Raw genomic sequence first — 25,731 nt, forward strand, 5'->3', positions numbered from 1 at the left:
AATCTGATCAAAGTATCAAAACACCTATTAGTAGATATTAACAAGGGGTGTTTAACCCTTTCCCTTTATAATAGCTTGAAGTTTGCTGCAGAAACTTTCAACAATGTGTCTAAATGTCTGTGGAGGTATGGCAGCCCATTCTTCCTCAAGAGCCAAAGACAGAGAAGGTCTGCAGTCTGGAGCAAACTTGGCATTCTAACACATCCCAAAGTTGTTCCATTGGGTTCACATCAGAACTCTGGGCATGCTAGTTCATTTCAGGAATGTTATTGTATACAGATCATTGCCTCACAACTACTGCTCTATGACAGGATGCAATGTCATGCTGATACAGACACTTGTCATCTCTGAACTCTTCCCCTACTGTACACGGTACACACCCTAGCCATGAAAAACATCCCCGTACCATAGTACTATCTCCTCCACATTTCACTGTAGATGCTACAAATGATGGCAGGTAATGTTCTACAGCAATCACCAAGTTGAAATACACTACTGGCCATTAAAATTGCTACACCATGAAGATGGCGTGCTACAGACATGAAATTTAATCGACAGGAAGAAGATGCTGTGATATACAAGTGATTAGCTTTCCAGAGCATTCACACAAGGTTGGCGCCGGTGGCGACACCTACAACATGCTGACATGAGGAAAGTTTTCAACCGATTTCTCATACACAAACAGCAGTTGACCGGCATTGCCTGCTAAAAAGGTTGTTGTAATGCCTCGTGTAAGGAGGAGAAATGCGTACCCTCACATTTCTGACTTTGGTAAAGGTTGCGTTGTAGCCTATTGTGATTGCGGTTTAACATATTGCGACATTGCTGCTCACACTAGTCGAGATCCAATGACTGTACAGAATATGGAATTGGTGGGTCCAGGAGGGTAATACGGAACGCCGTGATGGATCCCAACGGCCTCATATCACAAGCAGTCAAGATGACAGGCATCTTATCCGCATGGCTGTAATGGATTGTGCAGCCACATCTCGATCCCTGAGTCAACAGATGGGGATGTGTGCAAGACAACAACCATCTGCACAAACAGTTCGACGATGTTTGCAGCAGCATGGACTATCAGCTCGGAGACCATGGTTGCGGTTACCCTTGATGCTGCATCACAGGCAGGAGCGCCTCTGATGGTGTACTCAACGACAAACCTGGGTGCACGAAAGGCAAAACGTCATTTTTTTGGATAAATCCAGGTTCTGTTTACAGCATCATGATGGTCGTATCTGTGTTTTGCGACATAGTGGTGAACGCACATTGGAAGCGTGTATTCGTCATTGCCATACTGGCGTTTGGCCCAGTGAAATGGTATGGGGTGCCATTGGTGACATGTCTCGGTCACCTCTTGTTCGCATTGACGGCACTTTGAACAGTGGACGTTACATTTCAGATGTGTTACGACCCGTGGCTCTACCCTTCATTTGATCCCTGCGAAACCCTTCATTTCAGCAGGATAGTGCACGACTGCACGTAGCAGTTCCTGTACAGGCCTTTCTGGATACAGAAAACATTTGACTGCTGCCCTGGCCAGTACAGTCTCCAGATCTCTCACCAATTGAAAACATCTGCTCAATGGTGGCCGAGCAACTGGCTCGTCACGATACGCCAGTCACTACTCTTGATGAGCTGTGGTATCATGTTGCAGCTGCATGGGCAGCTGTACCTGTACAGGCCATTCAAGCTCTGTTTGACTAAATGCCCAGGTGTATCAAGGTCGTTATTACGGCCAGAGATGGTTGTTCTGGGTACTGATTTCTCGGGATCTATGCACCCAAATTGCATGAAAATGCAATCACATGTCAGTTCTAGTATAATATATTTGTGCAATGAGTACCCCTTTATCATCTGCATTTCTTCTTTGTGTAGCAATTTTAATGGCCAGTAGTGTACTTCCATTGGAATACTACAGGGTGAAGTGTGGTTTATCACTCCAGATCACTGTCCAGTGATGTCACTCTTTGGACCACCTCAAGCATCACTTACCACTGGCTGCAGAAATGTGTTGCTTATGAGTAGTTGCTCAGCCTTTGTACCTCTTTCTTTTTAACTCCCTACACACAGTCACTGTGCTAGCTGGACTGCTGGTAGTGCTTTGGAACTCACGAGTGATTCCTTCTTCTTATATCATGAAATTTTATACAACCACTATCCACAGTCTGTTTTTACACAGTAGAAACTTTTAGACATCTGATGTCAACAGTGAAAGTTGATACAGACTGTTACAAATTCTACATCTCTGAATTCACTGAACTGTATCTAATTTTTTTTTTCATTATTAGCAGCATTCTGTCATGCGCAACATTGTTATATCAACTGAAAGGGGTGATCGAGTGGCTAAGGAAACTGATGTGTATTCAGGAAGAGCAGGGTTAAAATCTGTGTAGCCCTCCAGATTTAAATTTTGATTCCTCAGTATCATTTCAGGTGAATGCTAGGATCATGCCTTTGGAAAGCCCTCGATAAAAGTTCTTGTTTATCCTTGTCCAGTACAAACTTGCATTGGTCTTTAGTGTCCTTAATACTGATGAACATTTAACTCCTTGTACTTATGAGAAATAAACAATGGAAATCATTGACTTTTTTGATGCAAACTTTCAGCTCAGTCATAAGTTATCAGACACTTTGGAATTTAGGTGTTATACCAAATTCTGCTGTAAAGTTAAATAAACCTAAGTGATAATCTGAGGCAAGTTATTCAGCTGGAAATCTGCCAATTGCTTGATGTTTCTGAGGAAGAAGGTGACGTATGAAGCTGTCCTGATATTAACTCTGGAGGGTTATAAAACTTTATGGAGTTCGTACAAAATTAGGATAGCTGAATAGATGAAGGAGGTGTTTGGATGGTTTCACCATCCAGTGAAAAATGTTCCAAAGCTACAAAACAGATACTCTGTGTCCTGGCTCCTTTCGGAAGATACGGAAGCCTAACCATCCCTATAGACCTATAATTGCTGGTTTTGTAATGTGTATGATCAGTATCAATAATAACAATATTCAATTTTAGACTTATGACCATTAAAACTGAAGAACTGCAAAGGTGGCATTGCCCTAAATGTCAAATTGGTATGAGGTAAACTTCTTGTGTTGATAGACAAATGATTAACATTTTAGTGAAACTGTACAAAGTATATGGGGCAGTCAAATGAAAATGAGACAGATGGAAAAAGTCAGTAAATTGTTTCCCACTGTGAAACAAGATGGTCATTGTCTGTGTAGAAAAATGGTTGTGGTTGCATACAGAACCGTGATTGTACTGAGACGTGCAGCTCTTCATCTGAAGCAAATCAATGGCCATGCATGTTTTTCTTTCTTTTCTTTTTAATTTAGATTCCATAAATCCAATACAACAAGACATTCACATGGATGTAGGATGTGTAGGATTATTACAAATTATACAAAAGGAACAAGAGGAGATATACGAGGATTGGAACTTAAATAGTGGCAACTATTTATTCACATCTGATACAAAAGAGTTACATGTTTGCACCTGTTACTGTCCTTAAAAGAAGTCACCAGCATTGTGCAGAACCCATTGCCAGCAATGTAGAAGGCATAGTATACCATTAGCAGAGCCTGTTCTGTTGATGAAGCGAATTGAGTGGTCTAAAGTTATGGTGATTCTCGTGTACGACTGTGATAGTGTTATCCTAATGCATTACGTTCCTCCACAGCAGACTGTAAATGCAAAGTATTACTGTTTATTTTTGGAGCATCACCTGTGAGGAGTGAGGTATTCATACATCCTTGATTACTTATCCTGTGATGTGAAAATTTTAAAAGATTGTAAGAAGAATTTGAGAAAGAGAGAGTTTATGTGTGTGTTGATCACTCAACTCCTCAAATATGTGGTGTATGCTTACCTCTACTGCTTCTGCAATTTGTAATGCATACAGGATTTTCCATTATTGTAGTAAAAGTAGTGAATTGCTACATGATGCAGCAACTGTAAGAGTCTTATTGGTCCTTTGCATTATGGAAGGAAGACAATGTGGAGGAGATGGAATAATTACTGACTGCTTCTGTGATGTCAGAGCACCAGCTGACGGTGCAGAGTAGTCAGAGAACATCTATGTACTACTGGCATTTCAGGAGAAAATGCTAAAGTGTACATGTTGACAAATGCTTTTCCTCCTATTTATCATATGTTCTGCAATGATATCTCTTTAAAACCACATGAAACTGCAGCAAATTTGCTTTTGGGTAGGCTCCTCCTGGAATGCACACAATTTTTTCTTCTTTTTACTTAGACATGTTTCACTAAAGTTACAGCATCATCAGTGAGTTTCTACTTTGTTTCTATTAAATAATTTTTTTCTTCACTATTTGTACATGCAGTAGTATTTCAGTTTTTAAGAAAAGTATTCACAAATTTTAAAACAGACAAAAACTTTTTTTATATACACGGTATCTGAGGAGGAATGAACAGTATTCAGGGATATGACAGGTACAATCATTTGAAGCAGAAAAACTTCATATGGACACATGTCCTATTTTGGATGTTTCCTGAGATAGAACAGATTTAATGTAGATTTTTATTTATTTTTGAATATGTTGTCAGGTTTTTACATGTAAACACATGAAACAGTTGGTAAACATTACAGCATGTGTTTCACAAAGTATTAAGTTACTTGAAAAATATGTATTTTTAACATGTTCACCTCAAAGCATTATCATACAGGTTACAGTAGAGCTGTTGTACAGTTCACAATAAATGTTTGACTATCCCATCATCAACTTCAACACATTTTTGAACTCCTGGGAGACTGTATGGTGTTGGTTGTCAGAGTGCCTCTGCACATTCCCTAATGAAGGCAGCAGTATCCAGCCGGCCACGATGGTCTAGCGGTTCTAGGCGCTCAGTCCGGAACCACGCGACTGCTACGGTCACAGGTTTGAATCCTGCCTCGGGCATGGATGTGTCTGATGTCCTTAGGTTAGTTAGGTTTAAGTAGTTCTAAGTTCTAGAGGACTGATGTTAAGTCCCATAGTGCTCAGAGCCATTTTGAACCAGCAGTATCCATAATGTGACCAAGCAGTTCATCTCATTCATCTCATGTATTCACCTTTTGTTTGTACACCTCAGACTTCATTCAACCCCATAAACAAATATTGTGTAAGGTATGGTGATCATGGTGGTCAGTGATTTGTACTACAATGATCAATTCAGCAGTTATCATAATTGTGGTTGGGATGTTCCCACACATGTCTGGTAAAATGTGGAGGGGTTTCATCATGCTGTAAGTACAGTGTAGTCCACCTGGCCAAAGGGATATTCTCAAGGTGTTCAGCAAATGAATTTTCAAAAAACTCCTAGTAATTCTGCCCCATCATATGCTTTTCTAAATTGACTGGACCTATCAACATGTTACCATCATATCACACCAAACTTTGATTAAAAAAAAACTAACTTTTAAATTGGTTTCCACTGTAGTGTGTGGATTTCCCTATGACCATTGATGATTAACATGTGTTGTTGATTCCATTCTGTATAAACATGGCTTTCCCAGTGAATACTATCAATGGAACCAAATAATGATTTTCATTTAACCAGTGACATAATTCAAGTCTTGCGGCATTGTTGTCAATGTGAAGATTGTGGACACATTGTATTTGAAATGGGTACAAGTTTTCCGCATGTAATATTCACCATACAGAAGTTTCTGGGATACTGATACAGCACGGAAAGTCACCATGTGCTGGTAGTAGGACTACACAGCACCATTTCAACAGTATGTTGCTATTCTTGCACACGCTGTTGAACTACATGTCCAGAAGAAAAATGGAAACGTGAAATAATGGCTGTTTCACACAAAGTGCTGAAAGTTCAACTGAACACTCTATGATCAGGAATTTAATGTATCGGAAAGCACCAACAGCATTCTTTGACAGCAGCAGGAGCACTACCATAGCAGGCACTGTAAACATTTTAGCCGGCACCAGTATGTGTACAAAGATGTTTAACCAATGATTCTTTCTGCTTCACTCTCAGTCCCTCAAAATACTTCACTCATGACACATTCAACAAGCTAGTTTAATGGCAGAAGGACATCCTGAGCAGTGAGGTTGAAAGCAATGAGGTGGATTGTTCTACAATAAAATGTCAAAGGGCTTGTGTGGGTAAGAAACATACTCGTATGTGCATGCCATTAGCCCAAAAACAAATGTGTTCTGTCTTGGAAACTATTCAGAATAGGATGTATGTTCTTATGAAGTTTTTTGCGTCAGATGAGTGTTCCTGTCATATTCCTGAATACTGACCATTTCTCCTGGGACATCCTATATATCTTGTTAGCACATGGCATGGTTTTTGTGACATAGTTTGCATTTTAGCTGTTCTTCTTTCACAGTATGTCCCATGCAACCCTAGATGGCATAATGTATAAGGTTATTTACAGTAAGGAATGTTAGCCCATTGTGATAAACCTTATTTCATCCTGTGTGAAAAACGGTTTTGTACATTAAGTTCTGTATTGTTGCAGATGACAATCTGCGAAGAAAACAGCTGTAACGTAAAATACAGAAAGCCACAAAAACCACAGCATGTGTTAAAAGGCAAATATAAAAAAAATTGTCTGTTTTAAAATTTGTGAATACTTTTCTTAAAAACTGGAATTCTATATGTGCAGATGCTAAAGTGCAACTTCCCTATTATTTAATTGCAAGAAAATGTAAAACCCACAGATGATGCTGTAACTTCAGAAAAACTGTCTGGGTAAAAGAGAAAAAATCAGGTTTGCCTATGGTGGAACATATCCAAAAACACATTTATTTGTAAGCAAACCTGGACACAAGAGTGAGCTTCAATATCAGTATGGAGGAAAGGTTGGTTGCAGACTCAGGTACAGTGTAAGAATCCCAAGGATATTTAATTCAGCCCTTAAAAAACCCTTGTTCAGATAATTCTTGAGTACTGACAGCCAATCTGGGAACCTTTTCAGATAGGATTAATAGAGAACATAAAGAAGTTTCTGAAAAGAGCTGTACATTTCATACCACGGTTGGTTAGTCAAAATGATACTGTCATAAATAGGTACATTCAACTCTACTGCATTTTCAGATATTGTGTCTTTTTACAGTTTCACTTTTCCTGTTGGCCCAAGAATTAATCACTTGATTTAAAAAAAGATAAAATTTGTGCTCCTAGTCAATCTGTAAATAGAATTCCTGCTTAAATAAATATTTTACATCTTTACAAGATTAATTTTGAGCTATATATGTATACAGTTATTCTTGCTACAAATTTTGTGTCAAGGTGGACATATAGTACATTATGCTGTATCTCACATTCATTAACAGGTTAAAGAATTTCTTTCAAGATTTGCCAACATTCCAGACTTAATTGAACTGGACCATTTGACAGTCTCTGGAGATGTTACATTCGGAAGAGGAGTTTCTCTGAAGGTGAGATGCATGTTAAACTCTTATATGTAAATTCACTTTCTTGGATAAGTGTGTAAGTGTTAAATCACAAATCCATAGCATTTGGTTTCAATACTTAATTAATTGTTGGAGGGTTTTGTGTACCACTTACTACTCTTTTCACTTCTAGCAATGATTTGTATATGTGAAAAATTCCAAATCGCATGGTACTTTAGAGTCCATGTTAAACTATAGGCCCTCTTTATCTTGCTGGGTAATCTAATCTAATCAGTTTAAAGGTTCGAGTATGACAAGGACATACCACTTCCAACAGTATAGTACCTAGCAAAGGACTGTCATGATGAAATCAGCCTTTGTATTTAGGTTGGGTTAACCCCCACCACATTCTATTTGTACAACAACAAGCTCATTTAAAACTGTTAAATGCATAAAAAATTTGTTGGAAAAGGGAGCCTTTTGTAAGAACTATAGTTTTCTGTACCCACATTATCACAGGAAATCAGACCTAAATATGGAAATTTGCAATCATAATCTAACAATATAAGAAATTAAATGATGAGGACAGTTCTGGTAGAATGTAACTAATTTAGACACACACACACACACACACAGCAGAGCAAGGGATGAGACTATTAGGTAGTGGGTGTGGATGCAGGAGTTAGGAGCAATTGAACAATTGAAATCAGGAGGATTCCAGGAGTGAAGGATATGTTTCAAGGATAACTCCCGTCTTCATAGTTCAGAAAAGCTGGTGTTGGCAGAAGGATCCAGATGGTACTGGTTGTAAAGTAGCTACTGAACTTGGGTACATTTTGTTCAGCAGTGCATTCCACTAATGGTGGCTAACTCTGCTCTTGGCCACATTTAGACAGTGAAATACCATCTGATGGATAGTTGGTTGGTGGTCATGCCCACAGAAAATATGATGCAGAAAATGCAGCAGAACTGGTATATGACATGACTCCTTTCAGAGGTTGCACTGCCTCAAATAGGATGAGATAAGACTGTGACAGGAGTAGATTCTGAATGTGCTGGGTGGGTGAATCAGCCAGGTCTTGCTCCTGATTTTCTGCAAGGCTGTGGCAAGTGGTTGAGAGTGGAAGTGATATAGGATATAGGAATTGGCCAGGATGTTGTGTAGATTGGGTGGATGGCAGAATATTGCTTTAGAAGCGATGGGAATGGTTGTGGGTAGAATATCCTTCATCTCTGGCCATGATGATAGATAGTCAAAACCCAGGCAAAGGAGGTTCAGTTGCTCCAATCTGGGATGATACTGGGTGATAAAGGGGGTGCTCCTTTGGAGCTGGTTCTTGGGGTGGTCAGAGGATTAGTGGTTGTGAAGATATGTCACTGGAAACCTATTTGTGGGCTCAGTTTTAGGAATAGTATCTGTAAATGATGGTCTTTGTGAGACCTTCAGCAAATTGGGAAAGGGAATTATCATCACTACAGATACACTGTCCATGGGTAAACAGACTATATGAAGGCAATTTTTTGGTACTGAAGGGATAACAACTGTCAAAAGGGAGGTACTGTTGTTGGATAGTGGGCTTGATATGAACAGACGTATGGTTGGAGCTATCAGAGAGGTGGAGGTCAACCTCCAGGAAGGAGGACAAGGTGAAATAAATGAGAGAGAAGGTGTTAAGGCTGTGGAGGAATGATAATAGGGTACCTTTCTCCTGAGTCCAGGTCATGAATATACCATTAAGCTTACTTTCAATGTTTTTTTAAAAATTTTAATAGTTAGTGACTTGATCAAGTTCAAGGTCTTCTACATACTTTCACTTTTGTTAGTTTTATGATCTTTATGCCTTTCACTATTTAAGCATCCATTGTTCTAGGCCTAATTTTTAATCTTTTAATAAAAAAATTATGCAATTTTATTTTTTGTGTGTTCAAAGTTTCACACTTTTTCATCTTAAAATACTAATTCAGTTTCCACTGCTTTATTTCCACTCCTATAATGTACTATTTCATTTCCTTTTACAGTTTTACACATCCAGTCTGGTATTTTAACAGGAAATTTTTTTACATAATTGACATATGGCAATTTTAGTATAAGATCCTCTATTGTTAAACACATAGCATCCCTGCCACTATTCCTCCTTCCTCTCCCTTGCCTTCTTTCCCCACTCTCAGACCCCTCACTCCATTTTATTATTTTACTATTTTATTTCACTTACATTTTACATACACATTGATCTACACTATTAGTATTTTAATGAGAAATTTTACATGACTATATGTTCTATAATTTTAGTGAGACCCCTCCTGCTAAATTCATATTTAGTTTTACTTTGTTTTAGATCTGAAGATGATCCTAATAGATCAAAACATGTAGTCTAATTAAACATGTATAACTGATATTGAACAGTAAATTACAATTATCTTAAATCTCAATACATTTGTTGATTCTCATATGATGAATGTGTTGGCTATAGTGAACCTGTGCTAGGGTTTGGTGTTTTTGGATGCTAGAGAGGTTTCTTTCAGATGGCCTATAAGCAGCTTGGCATAGGAGGGAGCCAAGTGGGTGCCCATGGCTGTGCCATGGATTTATTTGTAACTATATCTTCCCCTTAAAGGAGAAGTAATTGTGCATAAGGATTTGAAGGAGAAGCTTAAGTATCCAAAATTAGACAATTTTTTCCATATTTTACTATCCATCATATGCCACACCACAGCTTATCTTTAAATGAGCTGTGAGTTTATGTCTGTCTTGCTAAGTGTAGACAAATGGAGCTGACACATCTGTATTTATGACAGTGGATGCACTTGGCTCTATTAGCTTTTATTATCAAAAGTATTTCCTATAGCACCTAATCTGTTAATGCATGTAAAAAAAATTCTAAGAAGAAAATGTGAAAATGTGAATGAGAATATTCACAAAACAGATTCTCAGTGTGTGAAATAACATTAACAATTTCTGTAAAATGAAAGGTATACTGGAATATACACTGAGGTGACAAAAGACATGGTATAGTGATAAGCACATACGTAGATGACAGTAGTATCATTTACAGAAGGTATAAAAAGGCAGGGCACTGTCATTTGTACTTAAGTGATTCTCGTGAAAGGTTTCTCACATAATTATGGCTGCATGACAGGAATTAACAGACTTTGAACACAAATCAGCCATTGGAGCTAGATGCATGGGACATTCTATTTCAGAAATTGTTGGGGAATTCAATATTCTGAGATCACCAGCGTCAAGAGTGTGCCGAGAATACCACATTTCAGCCATTACCTCCCACCTTGGACTATGCAGTAGCCGACAGCCTCCACTTAGAGAATGAGGGCAGTGGCGTGTGCACAAAGTTGTCAGTGCTAGCAGACAAGCAACACTGCACGCAATAACTACAGAAATCAATGTGGGGTGTGCAATGAACATATATTTCAGGATATTGCTCTGAAAGCATGCAGTGCCTTTCCTGGACTCATGACCATATGAAATGGACCCTTGGTCACTGGAAAACCATAGCCTGGTGAGATGAGTCCCAATTTTAGTAAGAGCTGATGGTAGGGTTCGAGTGTGGTGCAGACCCTACAAAGTCATGGACCCAAGTTGTCACCAAGACACTGTGCAATCTGCTGGTGGCTCCATAATGGTGTGGGCTGTGTTTACATGGAATGGACAGGGTTCTCTGGTCCATCTGAACCAATCATTGACTGGAAATATTTATGTTTGGCTAGTTGGAGGCAATTTGCAGCCTTTCATCACCTCATATTTCCAAACAATGATGGAATTTTTATGGATGATAATGCACTATGTCACCAGGCCACAACTGCTTTCAATTGGTTTGAAGAACACACTGGACAATTTGAGCAAATGATTTAGACACCCACCGAACATTTATGGAACATAATAAAGCGATCAGTTCATGCACAGAATCATGCATCAGTAACCGTTTTGCAATTATGGACAGTTATAGAGACAGCATGGCTCAATATCTTCGCAGGGGACTTCCAATGAGTTGTTGAGTACATGCCATACCAAACTGATGCAATGTGCTGAGCAAAAGGAGGTCTGGCCTGATATTATCACCTCAGTGTATACTATTTATGTGGCTGTTGTTTAAAGTGGGCTCTCTAATAGACTTCACATACGACAAATTTACATAAAAACCATGAACAACATATAATGAGACAGGACTGAAAATGTGATGATTCGAACAATTTCTCATCGCAAATGGGAAGGTAACTCTAATATGACCGATTGTATAAAAATCTTTTGACAGATTCAGAATCATAGCATATGTTGAGTTTCTTGTACACGAAGAACAATTTCTGTTGGACTAGTTAATAGCAGTGTCAGTAAATTTCTTTTTTCATAAAATAGGTTGTGCCATAATCAGAAAATTGTGTTTCGCTAGTGAGATCAAAGAAACTGGTGTGTAGTTCTTTGGCTCATGCTAGTCACCTGTGTTGACACTACTTCACTTGTCATTATGAAAGCATGCTGGTTTTTTGCCTACCATTCAAAATTAGCAATGCAATTGAAAATCCTGCAAATGGTGAAATCATTTTTTAATATGATTTTTAGAGGCAAGAAATTTCAGTGCTGTTAACTCTTATCACAAAACTTATGGCGTTTACAGACTGAGTGTAATGATTGAAGGTCTTGTGGGTAATTGGTGTGTCTGTTTAAAAGTGGTAATGTGAATATACATGATGTTGATGATAGCAGAAGCCACATGAACATGCAAGAATTGTTGTATTACTTGAAACAGGATATTTTTGAATATACCCTCTACAACCCAGACTTGGATTCAAGTGTTTCTCACCTCTTCATGCACCTAAAAAGCTGACCTGGCTCCCAGTGCTATGACTCCAATGAAGAACTGAGTGCAGTCTCAGGCAGCAAACTTCCATAGAATCTTCCAGTGTTTCCTAATGCCAGGGATGCCTATTTCTATGTGTGTCACACAGAAATCTGTGTGACTGTCAAACAATAGCATGACTCAATGATTCTCCTGCATGAGTGATTTTTTAAACAAAATTTAGTTCATTAGCTTTTCTTTTGCTGTCTTCCATTGCTGCACTAGACTGGGCAATGAGTGACTAATAGAATCCTTTGACCCACTTAGTGATTTTATGTAGGACTATAAGTTGTTGTATGCTATGATGATTGACCATAGATGTACAAAATTCTACTAACTTCACGTGGTGACATTCCTCTAGTCTTTTTTGAGCTGATAGTGCCACAGTGTCTGTTTCCTCAGCTTTTTCCAAATTTTGTTACTAAGCCACAGTGGGCTTTCCAGCTGACTTGGAACAAACTTCTCCAGAATATGATTTATGTTTTGTTCAGACTTCACCTGTAATTCCTCTAAGCCAATTATATATTGTCCATTCATTGTTTAAGTATGATGCTAACAACTGTACATCTGCTTTTTCTGGCATAAATACTGTTCTTGCATTCTTGATGGATTTATTAACTTCAGTAACCTTTGTCACTATGTGATGACGTGTTGATAACTAATCCCTGTATTGACACTGTAGATAAGATCAAGACTGACTTGCTACAAGGCCTAAAAAATTCTCTTTGTGTGTGTGTGTGTGTGTGTGTGTGTGTGTGTGTGTGTGTGTTGTTGTTGTTGTTGTTGTTGTTGAACTAGTTGCTCAATGCAGTTTTTAGAAAACTTATTCAGAACTACTCCATAATGTTCTCTGTCCATACCACCTACAATGAATCTACAGACATCCCAGTGTCTGGTCAGTAATTTAAAATTGCCTTTAGCTAATATTGCATGATTAGAATACTTTTTCACTACTGACGATAGACTTATTTTGAATGAAATGATTCTACAGCTTTTGCAGTGAAGTCAGAAGGCTTTTAAAAAGATCCAATGATTAACTTTAATTTGCCAGGCCAGTTACTCGTGTACTAGTTTGCAGTCTGGCTAAGTTGCAAACTAGATAGACACCATATTTTTGTTGATTGCAATGAACACTCCCCATTCTGTGATGTCTAATCTGCCTTTCCAATATACATTCCATACCTTGTTAAATATTTTGGAGCTTTCTACTTTGGGTTTCATTCAGCTCTCAGTTCCAAGTGTAATTTGAGTGTGACAACTTTCTTGGAGGGCAGTACATTCAGGGACTTTATTATGAATGCTTTAGTAACATGTTGTTTATTTATTTATTTACATGTCTAGTTCTGTAGGACCAAATTGAGGAGCAAATCTCCAAGATCATGAAACATGTCAGTACATGAAATTACAACATAAAAGTAATAACAGATGAAATAAAATGTTTATAAACTCAAAAAAAGTCAAGCCATAAGTTTAAGTAAACGCAATCAACAATATAACATAGGAATCAGCTTAATTTTTCAAGAAACTTCTCAACAGAATGGAAGGAGTGACCCATGAGGAAACTCTTCAGCTTCGATTTGAAATCACATGGATTACTGCTAAGATTTTTGAATTCTTGTGGTAACTTATTGAAAATGGATGCAGCAGTATACTGCACACCTTTCTGCACAAGAGTTAAAGAAGTGCGATCCAAATGTGAGTTGGGATTTCTGCCTAGTGTTAACTGAGTTAAAGCTGCTAACTCTTGGAAATAAACTGGTATTGTTAACAAGAAACAACAGTAAAGAATATATATATTGAGAGGCCAGCCCATTTCTGAGCCAAAAGTATCCTTTGAGAATGGGAAGAGTTACCCCAAAATATAATATCATATGACATATGTGAATGAAAATAAGCAAAGTAGACTAATTTTCATGTCAAATGATCACTTACCTAAGATACTGTTTGAATACTAAAAATAGCGGTATTAAGTCTTTGAACAAGAAAGTTTACTACCTATCTGAACACCTAGAAATTTGAACTATTCAGTTTCGCTATCATATGTGCATTCTGTGAAATTAAAATGTTGGGTTTTGTTGAATCGTGTATTACAAACTGTAAAAACTGAATCTTATTGTGATTTACCACCGGCCGTGGTGGCCAAGCGGTTCTAGGTGCTTCAGTCTGGAACCGCGTGACCACTACGGTCACAGGTTTGAATCCTGCCTCGGGCATGGATGTGTCTGATGCCCTTATGTTAGTTAAGTTTAAGTAGTTCTAAGTTCTAGGGGATTGATGACCTCAGATGTTAAGTCCCATAGTGCTCAGAGCCATTTTTTTGGTGATTTACCATTAGTTTATTTTCTACAAGTCATGAACTAATGGCATGAAGTGTGCTATGTGAAACAGATCCAATGTTGTGCACAACATCCTTTACTACCAAGCTGGTGTCATCAGCAAACAGAAATATCTTATAATTCCCTGTAATGCTAGAGAGCATATCATTTACATAAATAAGGAACAGAAGTGGCCCCCAACACTGCTCCACTGGGGGCCAAACAGCACAATAACCCTGGGTTTGGTGTGGGGTGGCCTATTGTGAGGTTCTAAACCACTGAGGGCTACGGCAGGAATGAAACCTCTCCATCGTTTCTAGGTCCCCAGTTCCATGCAGTACAATAGTAATTAAAAACCACTTGGATTGTATTTTGTTTTACTGGCTCCTGCATCACTACTTGCTGAGTGATAGTGACCTTTTGCTACCTGTGCTGAGTAGGACAATAGTTTATTTTTCTTTTGAAAGCCCCGAAATTATTTTGAATCAGTACTCACAGAAGTACGGTATAATTTACATTTTATCCACATTGCTATTGTTTAGAAACACTTGAAGCTGTAGCTGGTGTCCTAAAGTGACTGCATCTGTTGGGTAGGTTAGTCCTCTTTTGTATGAATGTTATTTGCCTATCTTGCAGTTTTTCTACTGATTGTATAAAAAAAATTCTGTATGTCAGTTCTGCTCAGTTTCTGCCTACACCTATTTTAGTTATGTGATGTTAGTAACACATGAAGTAAATAAACAAACAATGCAACTCATAGCTGTTAAACAGTTGCATACTTAAGTCTGTACCAGACTTCTTATTATTTCAGCAAGGAGAAATGACTGTAAATGGTTCATACAACAAAACAACCAGAAAATAGCTTATTTCTTGAAAAATCCTACCCATTTTTTCATTACTCACATCCTAATAAGGTCAAGGTCACAGGAGTGTATTTTTGGGAGCGTGACAGGTGCACATACTAAAAGTGACAGGTCACACGGAGCTAAGATATTCACTGCAGCATTTTGCAGCGAGCCAGCTACAGAATCCATAGCGTAAATCACATGACATCTACTGCAGTTCAATAGGCTATGAACAAATATTTTCTGTTTCCCGCAGTAGTTTAGTATGGCACCATTAGGCAAGAGGCAGTGCTAGTAACTCTGTTCTTTGGAATTCTTCAGTTCAGATATCTTTTGAGACATTGAAGATATTTATAATTTATTTTAACTTGATTATGAGTCATAAGGGATTCATAAAATAGTGGCCTGTGTGTTTCCATAATATTGTTAACCATTGAGAAACAGATATTGAATTTTTTGAATATGAAATTGTGATATTTATGGTTCTGGAATAGTACAGCTCTTCCCAGGTGTTTGTGAGGTATGTGTTCCAACAATTTCTAACAAATACAGAATTCATTGATATCAGAATTCTAGTAATCTGTCAAGAATTTCAGTTCTAGTAGAGAAAAAGAAATGGTTCATAAAATCTAGTTTACAGAAGTTGTAGAAGATTACTGAAAATATTATTTTATATCCTCTCTCAGAACTATTATACTCTTTGCAGTGGATTCAGTAAGGAAAAGTGCAACCAACATATGCAGCATTTGTGCTGTAATAAATTATGAATTTTTACTAAACTGAAGACATGAAATAGCTTTTAACTTCAAACCATTTTTGAATGGTGTTCTAATAGATAGAATGATTAATGTAATTCATATACAGAATTGCATTGTTCTCAACACACTTGTGCAAGTTAGAGGAACAGTAGAGGGGCACTGAAACAGTGTAAACACACCAACAATATAGTATCCACCTGAGTGATCTGTGTGACTGGGACGATGAAGCAACAGGATTGATGTGTCACACAAGCCATGCTACTATTAAAGTAAAGTCAGTCGCATGCAAATGGTGCAGATGTAAATCATGAAATAATGCTTATTCATATTCCATGACTGCAATGTGGGTATTGTATACTGGCCAGTGAAGTTAATTTAGTGAATGATTGAATCCACAAATAATGAACCCACAAATATAAGAGGAGTGATCTAATTCCCTATGAGACAGGTTTGATAATGAATTGCAGAATAGAAATGCATTTAAATTGAGATTTTCTGTTATTTTGTGGACTGAATGATGCATTCCCTAGAAGTTCATGCTTGTCTCAACAGCGGAATACTTTGCCAAGATAGGTGTTGGATCAATTGTGTATTATCCTTAAGTGTATTTCAATTAAGCCCAGTGTTATTAGTGTCTGCATGCAGCAGATTTATTTTAGTCTTATGAAATTAGTCTTAGAAATTTGGCTGTATTATGGCAAAATGGGACCTTGACATTAACCCCTCTCTATGCAACCCCCTCCAATTTCTTATCATCACTCTGTCTATTAAGGATATGTTTCATAATAAAACATCTGCAGATGTTTACAAATTTGGGTTTTACTTATGCATGTGTTTAGGGGTCATGCTAGTGGCCATACCAATGCATGAAACACAGTGGGATGACCATGAGTATGAGCCCTTTGGACAAACATAAATTTAAAAAAATGCTTATTTTGAGTACCTGAATATGAGTGGTTACCAACTCCAAACCATTTACGTTTTGTAACTAAACAAAAAATTGGAAGTGAATGATTTCAGTGATTGTATTAGTAGCTAAAACTGTATTCCAGTCATAGAATTCCATCTATGTTTGTAATGGATAATAGTTAACTAAACAATGGAAAATCCAGGATGGAATGTAACAATATTATAAAAAGGAAAGTTGGCACTCACCATATAGCGGAAGTGGCAACAAAACGACTATTCACGTTGTTGTGTAGAATATATGAGTCTGGCGACATACCATCTGACTTTTGGAAAAGCATCATCCAAACAATTCCGAAGACGGCAAGAGCTGACAAGTGCGAGGATTATCGCACAATCAGCTTAACAGCTCATGCATCGAAGCTGCTTACAAGAATAATATACAGAAGAATGGAAAAGAAAATTGAGAATGCGCTAGGTGATGATCAGTTTGGCTTTAGGAAAAGTAAAGGCACGAGAGAGGCAATTCTGACGTTACGGCTAATAAAGGAAGCAAAGCTAAAGAAAAATCAAGACACGTTCATAGGATTTGTCGACCTGGAAAAAGCGTTCGACAATATAAAATGGTGCAAGCTGTTCAAGATTCTGAAAAAAGTAGGGGTAAGCTATAGGGAGAGATGGGTCATATACAATATGTACAAGACGGGTCATATACAATATGTACAACAACCAAGAGGGAATAATAAGAGTGGACGATCAAGAACGAAGTGCTCGTATTAACAAGGGAGTAAGACAAGGCTGTAGCCTTTCGCCCCTACTCTTCAATCTGTACATCGAGGAAGCAATGATGGAAATAAAAGAAAGGTTCAGGAGTGGAATTAAAAAACAAGGTGAAAGGATATCAATGATACGATTCGCTGATCACATTGCTATCCTGAGTGAAAGTGAAGAAGAATTAAATGATCTGCTGAACGGAATGAACAGTCTAATGAGTACACAGTATGGTTTGAGAGTAAATCGGAGAAAGACGGAGGTAATGAGAAGTAGTAGAAATAAGAACAGCGAGAAACTTAACATCAGGATTGATGGTCACGAAGTCAATGAAGTTAAGGAATTCTGCTACCTAGGCAGTAAAACAACCAATGACGGACGAAGCAAGGAGGACATCAAAAGCACACTCGCTATGGCAAAAAAGGCATTTCTGGCCAAGAGAAGTCTACTAATATCAAATACCGGCCTTAATTTGAGGAGGAAATTTCTGAGGATGTACATCTGGAGTACAGCATTGTATGGTAGTGAAACATGGACTGTGGGAAAACTGGAACAGAAGAGAATCGAAGCAATTGAGATGTGGTGCTATAGACGAATGTTGAAAATTAGGTGGACTGATAAGGTAAGGAATAAGGAGGTTCTACGCAGAATCGGAGAGGAAAGGAATATGTGGAAAACACTGATAAGGAGAAGGGACAGGATGATAGGACATCTGCTAAGACATGAGGGAATGACTTCCATGGTACTAGAGGGAGCTGTAGAGGGCAAAAACTGTAGAGGAAGACAGAGATTGGAATACGTCAAGCAAATAATTGAGGACGTAGGTTGCAAGGGCTACTCTGAGATGAAGAGGTTAGCACAGGAAAGGAATTCATGGCGGGCCACATCAAACCAGTCAGTAGACTGATGGAGGGGGGAAAAAAAGAAGAAGAAGAAGAAGAAGAAGAAGAAGAAGAAGCGGAGATGCTGAGTCGCAGATAGACACAACAAAATTACTATCAAAATATAAGCTTTCAGCCAACAAGGTTTTTGTCGAAAATAGATGCACGTGTGTGCACACACACATGTGCCCCACCACACACACACACACACACACACACACACACACGAGCAAACGCAGCTCTCACACCCACATGACTGCAGCCTCATGGTGTCAGCTGCCAGAGGCTGCAGTCATGTGTGTGAATTTTGTGTGTATGTGTGTGTGGGGGGGGGGGGGGGGCTGGGGGGGGTTATTTTCAACAAAGGCCTTGTTGGCTGAAAGCTTATATTGTGACAGCCTTTTTGTTGTGCCAGTCTGCCTGTCTGTGACTCAGCATCTCCGCTATATGTTGAGTGGCAACTTTCCTTTTCATAATATTATAACAGTTAACTAAATACACTAAAATCCAATCACAGAATTGCATTGTTGAATGTCTCATAATCTGCTCTTTTTCTGCTTTGACAGTCAGTCTCATTCAGTACTGAAACTTCTCTATTCTAACAGTGAAAAATCTTGAATGGAATAATAATAATATTACTTAAGATACATTGTGACTCACCACACAGAGGAGATGTTGACTGACAGACAACCACATCTAAAAATAACTATTGGATTGTTGTTGTTGTGGTCTTCAGTCCTGAGACTGGTTTGATGCAGCTCTCCGTGCTACTCTATCCTGTGCAAGCTTCTTCATCTCTCAGTACCTACTGGAACCTACATCCTTCTGAATCTGCTTAGTGTATTCATCTCTTGGTCTCCCTCTACGATTTTTACCCTCCACACTGCCCTCCAATACAAAATTGGTGATCCCTTGATGCCTCAGAATATGTCCTACCAACCGATCCCTTCTTCTGGTCAAGTTGTGCCACAAACTTCTCTTCTCCCCAATCCTATTCAATACTTCCTCATTAGTTATGTGATCTACCCATCTAATCTTCAGCATTCTTCTGTAGCACCACATTTCGAAAGCTTCTATTCTCTTCTTGTCCAAACTATTTATCGTCCATGTTCCACTTCCATACATGGCTACACTCTATACAAATACTTTCAGAAATGACTCCCTGACACTTAAATCTATACTCAATGTTAACAAATTTCTCTTCTTCAGAAACGCTTTCCTTGCCATTGCCAGTCTACATTTTATATCCTCTCTACTTTGACAATCATCAGTTATTTTGCTCCCCAAATAGCAAAATTCCTTTACTACTTTAAGTGTCTCATTTCCTAATCTAATTCCCTCGGCATCACTCGACTTAATTCGACTACATTCCATTATCCTCGTTTTGTTTTTGTTGATGTTCATCTTATATCCTACTTTCAAGACACTGTCCATTCCATTCAGCTGCTCTTCCAAGTCCTTTTCTGTCTGTGACAGAATTACAATGTTATCGGTGAACCTCAAAGTTTTTATTTCTTCTCCATGGATTTTAATACCTACTCTGAATTTTTCTTTTGTTTCCTTTACTGCTTGCTCAATACACAGATTGAATAACATCAGGGAGAGGCTACAACCCTGTCTTACTCCCTTCCCAAGTACTGCTCCCCTTTCATGTCCCTCGACCCTTATAACTGCCATCTGGTTTCTGTACAAATTGTAAATAGCATTTCACAACCTGTATTTTACCCCTGCCACCTTTAGAATTTTAAAGAGAGTATTCCATTCAACATTGTCAAAAGGTTTCTCTAAGTCTACAAATGCTAGAAACGTAGGTTTGTCTTTCCTTAATCTTTCTTCTAAGATAAGTTGTAAGGTCAGTATTGCCTCACGTGTTCCACTGTTTCTACGGAATCCAAACTGATCTTCCCCGAGGTCGGATTCTACTAGTTTTTCCATTCGTCTGTAAAGAATTCGTGTTAGTATTTTGCAGCTGTGGCTTATTAAACTGGTTGTTCGGTAATTTTCACATCTGTCAACACCTGCTTTCATTGGGATTGGAATTATTATATTCTTCTTGAAGTCTGAGGGTATTTCGCCTGTTTCATACATCTTGCTCACCAGATGGTAGAGTTTTGTCAGGACTGGCTCTCCCAAGGCCGTCAGTAGTTCCAATGGAATGTTGTCTACTCTGGGGGCCTTGTTTCGACTCAGGTCTTTCAGTGCTCTCTGAAACTTTTCACGCAGTATCGTATCTCTCATTTCATCTTCATCTAGATCCTCTTCCATTTCCATAATATTGTCCTCAAGTACATCGCCCTTGTATAGACCCTCTATATACTCCTTCCACCTTTCTGCTTTCCCTTCTTTGTTTAGAACTGAGTTTCCATCTGAGCTGTTGGTGTTCATACAAGTTGTTCTCTTATCTCCAAAGGTCTCTTTAATTTTCCTGTAGGCAGTATCTATCTTACCCCTAGTGAGATAAGCCTCTACATCTTTACATTTGTCCTCTAGCCATCTCTGCCTAGCCATTTTGCACTTCCTGTTGATCTCATTTTTGAGACGTTTGTATTCCTTTTTGCCTGCTTCATTTGCTGCATTTTTATATTTTCGCCTTTATGTAACCCCTAGGATTTCTACTAGCCCTCAAGCCCTCATCTTTTTACCTACTTGATCCTCTGCTGCCTTCACTACTTGATCCCTCAAAGCTACCCATTCTTCTTCTACAGTATTTCTTTCCCCCATTCCTGTCAATTGTTCCCTTATGCTCTCCCTGAAACTCTGTACAACCTCTGGTTCTTTCAGTTTGTCCAGGTCCCATCTCCTCAAATTCCCACCTTTTTACAGTTTCGTCAGTTTTAATCTACAGGTCATAACCAATACATTGTGGTCAGAGTCCACATCTGCCCCTGGAAATGTCTTACAACTTAAAACCTGGTTCCTAAATCTCTCTTACCATTATATAATCTATCTGATACCTTTTAGTATCTCCAGGGTTCTTCCACGTATACAACCTTCTTTCATGATTCTTAAACCAAGTGTTAGCTATGATTAAGTTGTGCTCTGTGCAAAATTCTACCAGGCGGCTTCCTCTTTCATTTCTTAGCCCCAATCCATATTCACCTACTACGTTTCCTTCTCTCCCTTTTCCTACACTCAAATTCCAGTCAACCATGACTATTAAATTTTCGTCTCCCTTCACTATCTGAATAATTTCTTTTATTTCATCATACATTTCTTCAATTTCTTCATCATTTGCAGAGCTAGTTGGCATATAAACTTGTACTACTGTAGTAGGTGTGGGCTTCGTATCTATCTTAGCCACAATAATGCGTTTACTATGCTGTTTGTAGTAGCTTACCCACACTCCTATTTTCCTATTCATTATTAAACCTACTCCTGCATTACCCCTATTTGATTTTGTATTTATAACCCTGTAGTCACCTGACCAGAAGCCTTGTTCCTCCTGCCACCAAACTTCACTAATTCCCACTATATCTAACTATAACCTATCTATTTCCCTTTTTAAATTTTCTAATCTACCTGCCCGATTAAGGGATCTGACATTCCCCGCTCCGACCCGTAGAACGCCAGTTTTCTCTCTCCTGACAACGACGTCCTCCTGAGTAGTCCCCGCCCGGAGATCCGAATGGGGGACTATTTTACCTCCGGAATATTTTACCCAAGAGGACGCCATCATCATTTAAGCATACAGTAAAGCTGCATGCCCTCGGGAAGAATTACGGCTGTAATTTCCCCTTGCTTTCAGCCGTTTGCAGTACCAGCACAGCAAGGCCATTTTGGTTATTGTTACAAGGTCAGATCAGTCAATCATCCAGACTGTTGCCCTTGCAACTACTGAAAAGGCTGCTGCCCCTCTTCAGGAACTACACGTTTATCTGGCCTCTCAACAGATACCCCTCCATTGTGGTTGCACCTACAGTACGGCTATCTGTATCGTTGAGGCATGCAAGCCTCCCCACCAACTCCATGGTTCATGGGGGAGGAACTATTGGATATCATTCAGCTATTGGACAAAGTCTTTCATCACATGTAAAAACTTTCACACACATAGCCACTGTTGGCAATATGATGTGAGTTTTGTGTATATGATTAAGAACTTTATCTGTCACTCAATAATATCCAGTAATGTACACTCTACCTCTCTGCCACTCAGTGCCTGCTGTATGTGATGACTAGCATTCTATCTTAACTTATATGATTGTTAATTTTCTGTTCTAGCTGTTTGTGATTCTAAAAGCTTCAAAAGAACATCCCAAGTTGCTGTTCCATTTCTATAATGTCTGTGCTGTAGTACCTGTTTTTTACTATCTTGACCTCTAATTGTGCATGTTTTTGCTGCATATTCTGTTTTTCATTGGCATAGTTTCTAATGCCAACACCCTTTCCCATACGATATTAATACCTCAGTTAATGTCCTTGACAAAATAATTTTGTTTGTATTTAGTTATAAAAACAGAAGGAATCCTAACGTATTAAGTTATCAGTCAAAACTTTTTAATATTTGATGTCATGGAACATCAATAATTTGCATGGTGTTGAACCTTTAGGAACCTACACAATGTTATTTTCACTAAAAAAATTACTGTGATCTCTGAAGATAGTTGTTTTTTCTTACCTTCAGTCTTGTGTCTTACCTTTTCCATAATTGGACGGCAAGTAAAATTGTTAAGCAGTTTATGTGAAATTTATACATTTTACTGGACATCTACAGCCAACTGTGTTCAAAAATTAATTATTCATGCTATGAATGTTTTTATGTGTTATCTATTGAAATTACTACAGTATAAGCTCTTTATTGTAATCCATTTACTTAAAACTGGCTTAACAAATTTTCCTGTCTGATTTCAGGGCACTGTCATCATCATTGCAAACCATGGTGATAGAATTGATATCCCATCAGGAGCTTTACTTGAAAACAAAATTGTATCAGGAAATATGAGAATTTTAGATCACTAGATGGAGATATGTGCCTAGAAACATGTATTAGACTCATTTAATAATTGTTAAAATGAGAGAGAATTTAAAGTGGCTGAAGTATGCATGATGCATGTAAATTAAAGTGTGTGTGTGTGTGTGTGTGTGTGTGTGTGTGTGTGTGTGTGTGTGTGTTGTGTGTGTGTGACTTAAATTGTTGTCTTAGTATGCTTTCCAAGCACATACAAATCTGCTGTTAGTTCAGTAACTGTAAAATAATTGCTATATTGTGGTACAGTATTTCATGATATATACATAATTCTGAATATTTGTTGTTTTGTTGTTTATGAATGAAGACCAAAATAAAAACAAGGGCATTATTTTATTAAAATTGTTTGCATCTATTTTACTTTAAGGCAAAGATTTGTATTTTCTCTTTTACAGAAAATAAGGAAAGACAATAGCTTGAAAAACGACTAAGAGTTTCCTAGAATTTTGTTGTAGAGAGACTTAAAGTGAAGCCTATTTATCTGTTGTTGTTGTGATCCATAATGGAGTCAACTAAATATTTACGACTTTTACTTCACCATTTAAGTAACTGCTGCAACAGATACAATTTATGATTTTCACTTCTATCTATAATGGATCAACAAAGGAAGATTTTATGAAATATGGCAGATTTGAAACCAAAAATAAAAGAAAAATGTTTCATGCTGGTAGAGTGACGCACAATAATCATGTGGAAGAATGTTTTCCCAATTAATTTACACCTTCAGTTAGAAACCTTCTGGTAGGGACCCTTTTACAGAAGGGCAGTATGGTCTCCGATGACTGCTCACTTCCTTAGGACATCCACATTTTAAATTCTTCCTGAAGTCCACAAACTTAACTGTACTCTCAATACTCCATTGTAACTGGTTACTGTGAGGCCACTGAAAGTAGTCCCAGCCTAGGTAACCAACTCCTACTCCCCACTGCTCACAGCCTAACTTCTGCTTCAAACACATCAACCAGTTCTTCAATAGCCTCTCCATAGTGCGTACCTCATTACCAAACAGTTTGAGACAGAGCTAGCTGGAATTACTCCATTTGTTATGATTTCAGCTCCTGATTATATCTAAAATATTTTCCCTGACCTTTATATTACATGGATACATTTGCTTATGAAATTCATATGACACTTATATTTTCTGTGCACATTCTTCTAATGTATGTAATTTTAAAAGGAAGTGTTGCTAATCGAAAGATATGGCTAATTGAACTTTTGATTGCAATAAGATTTAGCAAATATTGTTTGAGCTAATACATATTTATGAATTTAGTGACACCACATATTATAGAGACTTGTGTTCTGACTTTTCAGTAATATAGTAAAATTCTGCAAAATTCAGTAACTTACAAGACAATTAACATTAATGTTCAGAAGTAGTTACATTTTCCATTGCTGGTGTGGCCTCTGTTCTTGTTAAATTCCAACCTTTGCCATATACTTTTGTTAACCTAATTTTTATGCACGAGGTGGCCTATTTCATTAATTAAAAAACTAAACTCTTCCCGAACAGGCCATGAAGGCCCAACGGTACTGAGCGGCCACCGTATCATCCGCAGCCCATGGGCCTCACCGGATGCGGATATGGAGAGGCATGTGCTCAGAACACCGCTCTCCCGGCCGTATGTCAGTTTCCAAGACTGGAGCCACTAATTCTCAATAATGAAGTAGCTCCTCAGTTTGCCTCACAAGGGCTGAATGCACCACGCTTGCCAACAGCGCTCAGCAGACAGGATGGCCACCCATCCAAGTGCTAGCCCAGCCCGACAGCGCTTAACTTCGGTGATCTGACGGGAACCGGTGTTACCACTGCGACAAAGCCGTTGGCATTTCATTCATTAATGAAGCCATTAATTACCATTTTTGCATAATTTTCAATGTGACCGTTATACCTGTTAATAGGGTATTACCAATGTGGATGCATAAAATGATTTCATATAAAACTTCCTGGCAGATTAAAACTGTGTGCCGGACCAAGACTTGAACTTGGGACCTTTGCCTTTCGTGGGCAAGTGCTCTACCATCTGAGGTACGCAAGCATGACTCACACTCTGTCCTCACCACTTTACTTATACCA

At 38.3% G+C, this 25,731-nt stretch overlaps 1 protein-coding gene and 1 pseudogene across 5 annotated transcripts in view; one reads left to right on the top strand and one right to left on the bottom strand.

Annotated features, from left to right (window-relative positions):
• Positions 1-23,996, top strand: part of LOC126299185 (UTP--glucose-1-phosphate uridylyltransferase-like) — a 299,153-nt gene extending 275,157 nt beyond the window's left edge. For all 5 annotated transcript variants that reach the window (XM_049990961.1, XM_049990960.1, XM_049990958.1 and 2 more), the window contains exons 10-11: positions 7,306-7,410; positions 23,540-23,996. In XM_049990961.1, coding sequence (XP_049846918.1) covers positions 7,306-7,410; positions 23,540-23,647 — 213 coding nt within the window. In that variant the 3' untranslated portion in view covers positions 23,648-23,996. The remainder of the gene's footprint in view (positions 1-7,305; positions 7,411-23,539) is intronic.
• Positions 23,997-25,364: 1,368 nt separating this feature from the next.
• Positions 25,365-25,482, bottom strand: LOC126300084 (5S ribosomal RNA; annotated as a pseudogene).
• Between the last annotated feature and the right edge of the window lie 249 nt (positions 25,483-25,731).

Source organism: Schistocerca gregaria, chromosome X (assembly GCF_023897955.1).
Source record: "Schistocerca gregaria isolate iqSchGreg1 chromosome X, iqSchGreg1.2, whole genome shotgun sequence".
NCBI lineage: Eukaryota > Metazoa > Arthropoda > Insecta > Orthoptera > Acrididae > Schistocerca > Schistocerca gregaria.